The 10,234-nt window shown below is 42.5% G+C and overlaps 2 protein-coding genes across 2 annotated transcripts; one reads left to right on the top strand and one right to left on the bottom strand.

Annotated features, from left to right (window-relative positions):
* Window positions 1–45: 45 nt before the first annotated feature.
* gpank1 (G patch domain and ankyrin repeats 1) lies at window positions 46–9,843 on the bottom strand. The gene is made up of 6 exons (XM_080416529.1): window positions 9,773–9,843; window positions 8,787–9,057; window positions 7,859–8,187; window positions 4,953–5,094; window positions 3,968–4,043; window positions 46–2,400 (listed from the first exon to the last, which is right to left on the bottom strand). Exons 2-6 carry the CDS (start codon window positions 9,037–9,039, stop codon window positions 1,935–1,937), a joined length of 1,266 nt encoding a protein of 421 aa, XP_080272655.1. The 5' UTR covers window positions 9,040–9,057; window positions 9,773–9,843; the 3' UTR covers window positions 46–1,934.
* LOC308106134 (EKC/KEOPS complex subunit TP53RK-like) lies at window positions 6,329–7,069 on the top strand (the record flags this gene model as incomplete). The annotated part of the gene is made up of 1 exon (XM_080457178.1): window positions 6,329–7,069. One exon carries the CDS (start codon window positions 6,329–6,331, stop codon window positions 7,067–7,069), a length of 741 nt encoding a protein of 246 aa, XP_080313304.1.
* Window positions 9,844–10,234: the final 391 nt, after the last annotated feature.

Genomic DNA, 10,234 nt, shown 5'->3' with positions numbered 1-10,234 from the left:
CATACTTTTTTCTCTCGATTGCTTTCAATCCATCCATAGTCTTGGTGTGATTTGCCGACAGATTTAATGAGTAGCTACCAGAAAAATTACATTTGGAAAAACTGCAGCCATATATTTTTTTCCCCAGAAATCAAGACATGGTTACTCTTGATAATAACCTGCAGATAATTGTTAACTGTTTCAATAGAAATACTTTCAACAGATTTCCTCATAGATAAGGAGCCTGTTTTCCCTCTAATAATGAATGGCCAGCAAGGAATGTAAAGCTGCCGTACATCATCACACTTCTGTCTCAAGATGTCAGTGGTTTAGTACAGTTAGCGTTAATCTAAAGAGGTTACTTTGGCTTGGTCACATTTCTAGATTGTGATGATGATGAATATGTTGTTTTTGTGGATTAGTTAATGACTGAATTTAACAGTACTTCCGAGTTGAACTTATCTACTTATTGTCAATCTTTAACACCATTATTACATACACAAAGATAAACCCCACCCTAACCTTCAGCCTCTTGAGATTCCTCCAACTCTGTCATCATGACTCAACACAAATTAAGGGTGAATTACATTGACTGTAAGATATTTGTATAAAACTTATTTTTTCTTTGACAACTCTGCTTTTCCCTTCAACTGTGTTTCAAAAGTCTACACATCTTACAATGTAACTTACTTGCAAATACAAGCAAATAAAGCTTATGGACCAATCGATGTCAACTTGTTTAGTCAATGCAACGCCTTAATAATAACCATGAAACATCTATTTGAGGTAGACTGGACTGGAGTCAAATCAAGGTCTGTAATAAACATCCCTGTTGTGTGAAAAAGACCTAGAAAAAAATAGAAAACACTCATTCACAGAATGGAGGCCACATATCCACACAATACCCTTTACAGTAATGTCTTACCACAATGGAAACAAGCCCCTGGGGCGTTTTGTGATACCCTTTCAGTATATTACTTTTGACTGTACTGCCTGTGCTGTTAACAATCTTGTTAATAAAGTATCCAATCAATCAAATAAATCAATACAGTCTTATAGTACTTTTAATCACATCCTGACAGCCTTTATTTGCCCTGGGGTGATAAGGACTAGCACTACGGATAAACATGCCAGTAGCAGCTGACCAATCAGTGCAAGAGTCACCGCGAGTAGGGATGGGACAATAATCGCTATCTTTTATTGTGATTAAAAAACGCTCACAATAATTGTGAATTTTTTAATTGATTGTGAACAAATTTTTATTTATCGTGAAATTGTCCTCCGTCATACACTAGGATTAATTAGCGTTTGTTGAGCTGCAAATTCAGTCCCGCCTAAACACTCTGTACTTGATAAAACAGAAAGAGCGCATTTGGTACGCTCTTATTTCACTCTACACAAATCGATTCACCAAAGCTCACAATGCGTTGCGTTGCAACGCGTTGAGAGCTTGTAGATCGGCTATTTTTGGTGAACATCCCCCCCAGAATAGGGATGTTGGGGGTTCAAGTGGTTCACAAAAGTGGCATTTTATTTTTTAAGCATATTTTGATTATCGCGATAATATCGTTAATCGCAATACTTTTGGCCAAAATAATCGTGACGAGTAATTTTCATATCGTCCCATCCCAAACTGCGAGTGACCTCACTGCTGAAAGAACTCCAACATGTTACATGTTATACAACATGACCACCATGGTTGCCACATTGATCAAAAGTTATTGTCTCAATGTCCTTGTGACAAAAAAAGACTGTGAGTAATGTGATTAACAACATTAGCACCTGGCGCCCTTGGACGAACCACCCCAAACCCAGACAGCAATGAACGCTCAGGTAATAATCTGCAGGCTGCTGTGATTATGCAGCCAGATATCTTTCTATCAGATGCTTTCCAACCGAGTTCAGCAGACACACAGAGTCAAGTGTTGTCGTAGAGTCATTCTGGAAGGCGGATGTCAAACGATGTGAAACGAATTACGAAAATCTCTCTCCCAGCATTTCTCCCTCTCCTCCTCTCTCCGGGCAACTCCTTTGCTCTTTCCCGTGTCACCCTTCTTCCTTCGCTCTCTGTCCTCGGGCAGGACTTTCTTGACCGCCTTGGGGTCCTTCGCCGGGAAGTGGGTGACCTTGGCTCTTTTGGCCGGCCCGTAGCCGAGTCCTTTGTGGTCCCTCTTCAGCACGGTGGGCACGGGCTGCCTGGGCCCCTCCCCCTCTGGCCCCAGCCCCGCGCTGGGGTTCCAGCCGCAGCGCAGCATCATCTTGTAGCTGGCGCTGGAGGCGGGGAGGCAGTACTGGGGGGTGGGGGGCGGCCGCCGCAGGTTGAACTGGTGCAGGGTGGAGGAGAGGTGAGAGGACAGGCTGCTGCTGTACTGGACCCCACACACCTCACAGCACTGCTGGGGGGGCTGCTGATGGGACCTCCTGGAAGGAGCAAAGAGCAGCATGTTTAAACCAGTGGTGGAAGAAGGACTCCAAGTAAAAGTCCTGTATTGAAATTTTTACTTGAGTAAAAGTACAAAACTACAAACTACAAACTACAAAATATACTTACAGTTACAACACAAAGTTAAAAGTACTATGATTTTTCTAAATCTCTTCGACAAAAATAGCTGATCTACAAGCTCACAACGTGCGTTTTAGATCGGCTATTTTCGCCAAATTGTTTCCTCAGAATAGGGATGCTTGTGACGATAGCGATAAGCGTTTTGGACAGCTCGGAGTGACAGGGTCATGGACATCTGCCTACGAGCTGATACACGTCGTCTGGCAAGTATCCGAAATGATTGGCTGCACTAGTTCGTTGTAATAGCTCGCAAGTAAAAATTATAGGGAAGGTCATTGTGTGTCAACATAATTTGCTACTTTGCAACGTCAATTTTACCAGTGTCATACATAGGTATGATCAGCTCCCTTTGGAGAACTCCCAACTCATGTTGTCCTCTTCTGCCAAGACAGGTCCAGGTCAACCTTTGCCACCTGACTTATGTTTTCTGTTGGCCGGCTATTAACCTGGCGTCTATTTACTGTTCAGTGCTCATATCCGGTCAGGAGCCAGCCTGTACAGTATGTGGTCACTTTCACATACACATGCACACACACAGACGGCTTCTGTATCTGCTCTAGACCGGATGCGCAAACCACAAAGCAAATTGATCGCAGTCTACCCAGACACACAGTACATCGACTTGACGTAGTTCGCAGTCTCATTGCAGAATGTGTGCCGAGGAGATTCAAATCAACTCATACAGTCTGACAAGTTGAATAACCACGATTTTACCTTTTACCCAACACACAGTTAGGGCTGGTACAATAACCGTATTGCCACGGTTATGTGATGCATACACAGGTGTGGTAAACCGCCCAACTGCCAGAATACGTTGCTTCGTCACCGCAATAAGAATTCCATGCAGTCACAACCATACACACAGTATGACATGTAATGAGGGTATAAGACAGCCAAAGCAGTGCTATGGTAGCCTGGTAAAGCCCCTCCCTCCGGAATTCTCATTTCCATTTGATTTCAGGAGTGAGTCTGGCCTGAAGGCTTATCTGGGCGTTTCTTGCTCGTCCACCAAATGGACTCTCCAATCAGCGTCCTCGCTCATTGTTTTGTGATTGACAGCTGAGGTAGGCCAATCAGGTGGAAACCGAGTGGTTCGCAGATCACTAATCAATACACCTTTCATACAAGCTGCATCACAGACAAACCAATTACTCCTGGTGATAATCACTGCAGCCTAAAGTGGCTTAATTGGACATCAAAGGGCCACTTGGACATCACAGCTACATTACTCCCGCCCAGCTCCAGCCCACAGCCAAATTGCTATATAGGTCTGCAGGCCAGACTCACTCCTGAAATAAAATACAAATGAGATTTCTGGAGGGAGGGTTTACCAGGCTAGTGCTATGGCATGTACACACACACATTAAGAGGATGCATCAAACAGTGGACAGAGGTGTTCAGGTTGTCTCCTGCCTGTGTGCTCACCTGGCATCAGGTTGTGTGTCCTGCTGTGGGCTTCTCCCATAGCTCTCCAACTCCTCCAGCACCCCCTGGTGGCCAGCTGGAGAGGGACATGAAAATAGATGAGTTCCAGCTAAACAGTACAAACACCGGTCAAAGATCACAGTTTTCCACATTTGTACATTTTCCACAGAGTGCACAAGTATTACCAAATGGACCCTGGTTACATGCAGTGGTGTTAAGTAACTAAGTACATTTACTCGAGTACTGTACTTAAGTACATTTTTTAGGTATTCTTACTTTACTGGAGTATTTCCAAATTTACTTCTACTCCACTACATTTCAGAGGGAAATATCCAATCCAATCCACTTTATTTAAAGAGCACATTTATTGTAGTTTTACTCCACTACAATTATTTGAAAACTTTAGTTACTAGTTACTTTGTAGATTTTGTATTACAAAACATACATTAACCACTTATACCCTATACATTTCGGCCATTTGAAAATAGCCGATCTACAAGCTCACAATGTGTCACGATGCGACGCATTGTGAGCATGTAGATCTGCTATTTTCAAAAGACTTTTATACATTTGAAAACTTGTGAAATGGACATTCTGCATAATGAGTACTTTCTACTTTTGACACTTTAAGTACATCTTGATACCCATACTTTTGTACTTTTACTAAAGTAAGTTTTTAATTCCGGACTTTTACTTGTAACAGAGTATTTCTACATTGCAGTATTGATACTTTTACTTACTTAGTTACAAATTGATAAATGAATACTGAGGGTTTTACTGTCTAGGTCAGGGGAGGACAACCATTGAACATTTTGAAAAAATGTGGAACATTTGGGAATATTTTTTAAAACATTTTAACAACACAAATCTTGTATTGTACTAAATATTTTCAGATGGGGGTCCGTAGCCAAATACATATTCATTTGGGGGTCCGTGACAGGAAAAGGTTTGAGAAGCACTGGTGTAGATAGATAGGGTGGTATACCTGCCAACGCCAGGTCCCTGGCATCCCTGCCCTTTGTGTCCACCACGCCCACCCAGGCAGCTCCTCTCTGCAGCAGCAGTCTGACCGCAGGCCTCTGGCCAGACCAGCTGGCACACATCACTGCCGTCCAGAAGAAAGTGTCCTGAGGGGAAACCAACACACACACACATTCATCAAAATACTTGAAATCTCTCATTCAACTGAACAGTAAAAGACACCTTACATTTCTCACTCACACTGTTTTTTCCAATTAAATAAATGCACACATGTTGCAGAGCAAATCAGATACAGATTTGTATCACTGATTTGCTCTGCAACGTGTGCATTCATTTAATAATGGGTAGCCCCACCCAGAGCGCCATTGAGATTGAGAAAGCTTTGCGTCATTTCAGTTCACTCCATCGGGCCAATTCATTTTACAGCAATGGCAGATCATGTAAACAAAGAATATTCATATAACATTCAATCATTTATTGCCAAAACCAACTTAGCTGATTTGGAATTTGTCTAAGTGTGCTCAGACATAACAGGAACACGAAGCACAATGCTGAAGTAATGCTTGCCATCAGCCAACCAACAGTTCCAAACACTACTGTTTAGTTTCAGAAATGTAATCCTCATAATGGTTGTTGATGAAGCGTGTGCGATACATGAACCATGTGACCTCTAGTGTTTAATCTCTCATTCACACAACTTGTTCCATCTCTGTGGCCTCACCACCAAGTTTTAAATGCAACTATAAAAAGTGTGTGGGTGTATTTTAATTTGCTCTGTTCATGATTCTAGATTCAATACGTTTTTATCTGTCACAGACTTATAAAAAGGTACAAGCAGCGAAATGTTGTTGGGACTTTTTCCCAACAATCTGTGGGACTGTGTTCCCACAGATTGTGCTTGCTACATATAACGACAAATATGTTAAAACAAGAAGGAAAAAAATGGAATAGCCCCACACCACAATTTCCATGATGAAAGTCTGATGACTGAAGCATTGTTTTTTTATGGCGCAATCGTGTCTCTGTAGGAGGCAAGCGGTCTAGAAGAGTCTGCCAAATATAATGGTCATCATGCTGTGCCCCCAGTAGGCCAAGAAAGTATATTTCACTTTAAGTCAACGGCAGTTGGAAGTTATGTCATAGATACATCATAGGTGGCGTCATATATTGGCCATATGATGTCAGAGATCTACGTTAGGCCTGTCACAATTATTACATCATCGTTTAATCGCAATTATTTGAGAAAATCGCAATTATTCTTGCATAATCGTCATAATGGTCATGATGTCTCCTCCACAACAGTGAGTGGCAGTAATCGCAGCAACTAGCGGCCGGCCCGGGGTAGAAGTACCAACGAAGACGAGACGAACAGACACAAACATGGCCCAGGAGGAGAAATGTCATCTTCCTTTTCAGGGGAGGTTTCCCGAGTTCCGTGGTAAAATAGATTTGTTAAAACAAGGAGCTGAAGCTCGTGTGTACCGGGCCACATTTCTGGGTAAGCCGACAATCGTGAAAGAAAGGTTCCGGAAAAGGTACCGACACGCCGTCCTGGACGAGAAGCTGACCCACCGCAGGACCGCGCAGGAGGTGCGCTCCATACTGAGGTGCCGAAAAGCAGGTATTCCTGTGCCAGTTGTCTACTTTGTGGACTACACCACACACAGCATCTTCATGGAGGAAATAGTGGGGTCCATTACGGTCAGAGACCACATTGCTTCCACCCAACAACAACCGTCCCAGTCCCAACCAGAGCAGGACCTGGAGCAGTTGGCTAAAAGGATTGGCCAGGTCCTGGCCAAAATGCACGATGAGGATGTCATCCATGGAGACCTCACCACCTCCAACATGCTGCTGAGGAGCAGCAGTGTGGAGGAGAACCAAGGCATTGACCTGGTGCTCATAGACTTTGGCCTGAGTTACATCTCTGCCCTGCCAGAGGACAAGGGGGTAGATTTATATGTGCTAGAGAAGGCCTTCCTAAGCACCCATCCCAACACTGAGACTCTGTTTGAGGAGCTGCTGAAGAGCTACACGGCCTCATCCAAGAAGTCTCAAGCAGTCATCAACAAACTTGATGAGGTCAGGTTGAGAGGAAGGAAAAGGTCGATGGTGGGCTGAGATTGAGAACATACACTGAAGACACATTGTTCTCACGCATTGTCCTTGCTTACTGTAAATCGCTCTGGATTAAGAGCGTCTGCTAAATGCCTAAACAACTGTAAACTGTAAACTGATGCCAAAAATGAGAACAACTGTAGTGGAGGCATGTTTTAATCTATAATCTGCTCAAATCAATCCCTGATACTAATAGGCATTTGACAATATTGCCAAAACTGGAATTATAATTATCCTTTAATAATTTATTTCTGGGAACTGAGGAACTGGAGGTTCAGTAGTAGGGAGCATATTGCCTGAATGAAAGAATATTGACTGTCAATTTTTTAATGTCAATGTCTTGTAATTGTGGCTGCTGTTATGTATCAGCTATTGACTCAATGTAATGAAGTAAGCCAGTACATCCATGTTATGATATACACACAAACGTCCACTGTATTTTACACCGTTGGTTCTTAAAGTGGGGTCCGAGGACCCCCAGGGGTCCTTGGGGGGATACCAAGGGGTCCCCAGCAAAATTAGTTAATATAGCTTCACAATCATTTTAACCACTTTAACCATATTTTATACATTGGCTATTTAAAAAAAAAAAGCAGATCTACAAGCTCGTAGCGCGGAAAAATCACATCTTTGAATATATATATATATTTTTTTAAAGCGAACATTTGTAACTCAAATCTATTTTGAGATGGGGGTCCGCGGCCAAATACATATCATTTTGGGGGTCCTTGACATGAAAAAGTTTGAGAACCACTGTATTTTACACGGACACACAGAGCGGCGAAACTCTACCTGGAAGTTGATGTCTGCCCCTCTAGAGAGCTGCTCCTTCAGCCCAGAGAGGTCTCCCTCCTGGGCACAACGCAGCAGCTTGAGCCCCTGGAGCTCCGTGGTGCTGGAGTTGACCACCCCCTGTGGAGCATGAGTCCTCCTTTCTCTACTGCTCCTCCTCCTCCTCCTCCTCCTCTCGCTTGTCCCCCCTTCTCTCCTCCGGTTGCCTTCTAATTGACCTCCTCCATCATAATCATCTCTCCTTTCCACCTTAATGGTTCGCACGTTGCCTGACTGGACCTGCTGTCCTGGCTCTTCTCCTCCATCACGTCTGCCTCCTCCTCCTAGGGCTGTAACGATTAAAAAACATTAAGTTGACGATTAATTGTCATCCAGATAATTGCTATTAACGATTGAATTGTGTTTTTGGCATTGGAACATAATATGAATACAAAATATATTTATGTTTGGCCTTTTAGGCTTCGTAATCACAGATTGATAAGACAAATAACTTAAATAGAAGTTATTTGTCATATCACTGACATTTACTAATTTTATACAAAAAAAATAATAATAATGGACAAAAATCCTGCACACAGCTCTTGCTCAGCAGCCTCTGCTTTTATTTAGATTGACAGACGTTTCGGTCCCACTGGACCTTCATCAAGAGTGTTCATGACATTTTTTGTTCATGAAAATATTTCTCTCATGTTTGCTTCAGTTTTCATTGTTCAACGCACCTGCATCTGAATACTTCCTTTACATACTCAAAACAAAAAAATTAAGTAGTGGAAATAGCTGATCTACAAGCTTACGATGCGTCACAAAGTGACGCATTGTAAGCACGTTTCAACATGGAAACGATTATGACGATTATGCAAAAAGAATTGCGTTTATCTCAAATAATTGCAATTAGGCGATTATGTAATAATAATAATGACAGGCCTACCTCCTCCTCCTCTCCCCTCTGCTTTTCTGTCTCCATCACGCCGTCTTCCTCCCTCCTGCTCTCTGTGGTTCTTCCTCCTCCTCCTCCTCCTCTCCTCCTCCTCATCGTCTCCTTTAGTCAGACTCTCGTAGAACCTCTTGGCCTCCGGTCCACTGAGGGGTGGGCTGCTCCCAGCTCTGGGGGGCTTTTCTGTGGTTCTGTTCCAGCAGAACTCCTCCTCTCTGGCAGGAGTGAAGTAGCCCCAAGCGTCCATCACAACAAGTACCTGCTGCTGTGGATAAGAAAGAGATTGAGAAGACTAAAGTACGGGGTAAACTGTTAAAGTACTGGTAACAGATTTGAGCTATAACCATTATTTTATCCTTTGGGCTATTTTTTGAAAAATCTTTAACATTTGTGCAAATCTTTGAATACATATATTTTTGGGAAAAAACTTTTTTGCTTCTGGGGGTTCCTGGAACAAAACTTTTTTCATGTCAAGGACCCCCCCCCCCCCCTCCCTCCAAAATGACCCCCATCAAAATATGTTGTTCCAGGGACTCTGAGATGTAGTGGAGTAGAAGTAAAAGTATAGACAATTGGAAATACTCCAGTAAAGTAAAAGTACCTCAAAATTGTACTTAAGTACAGTACTTGAGTAAATGTACTCAGTTACTTTACACGACTGTTTGTGTATGCTATGTTGGTGAATTGAATACATAAGAGCACGATGGAAACAAGTCCCCCAGGCTTTTTTTTGTGTTATCCTTTTAGCCTTAATGTCTGACTGGACCACGTGCTGTTTACATGTCTGACTAATAAAGCATTCACTCAATCAAATGACCAAACTAGCTAGCACAGTTAGCTTAGCTTCCGAGGTTAAGTTCAGAATCAGGGTGTTGCTGCTGTTTAAGATTATTAACATTACATTGTTTGCTTTACAGGAACGTAGTTATAGGATCTGGTCAATATTATGAATGTAAGTTATGAAACGCAACTAAACTTACTGGGTGGAAACAACGTTGTAATGAAAACACTGCTAGCTTAGAGACCAAATGTTAGCTATGTTGTTGTTTACACTTCTGCCGCTTCCGGTTGGAATTCTTCTTCTTCTTCTATTATTACATTTCCGGTAAATGCTGGATGCTACTGTGGCGCAGTGCTGCCGCCCACTGGTTCAAAGTGGTATTTCACCAACGGTCTAGTGACTAGTCAGTCCTTGCCATGGATACATGAGCGTCACGGCTTTCTCTATTTACAACCCGCACATCTACATAAACGTTCAAATATAAAATATAAAGTAATAAACCCATGACCACGGATGTTATAATTCTGTTCGGGCTCTCATAAATACCCGTATCTTTCATATTGTTCAATAAAAAAGTATTTAAATCCAATTGGTGGCCATTTTCTTAATTTTTTTTCTTCACTTTCAACTACGTGACCTTATCGGTTGGCAGGTATACTGC

The sequence above is a fragment of the Gymnoscopelus braueri genome (assembly GCF_963280865.1).
Source record: "Gymnoscopelus braueri genome assembly, chromosome: 2".
Lineage (NCBI taxonomy): Eukaryota > Metazoa > Chordata > Actinopteri > Myctophiformes > Myctophidae > Gymnoscopelus > Gymnoscopelus braueri.
Note: the sequence above shows the minus strand (reverse complement) of the source record. Positions and strands in the feature narration are given on the sequence as shown.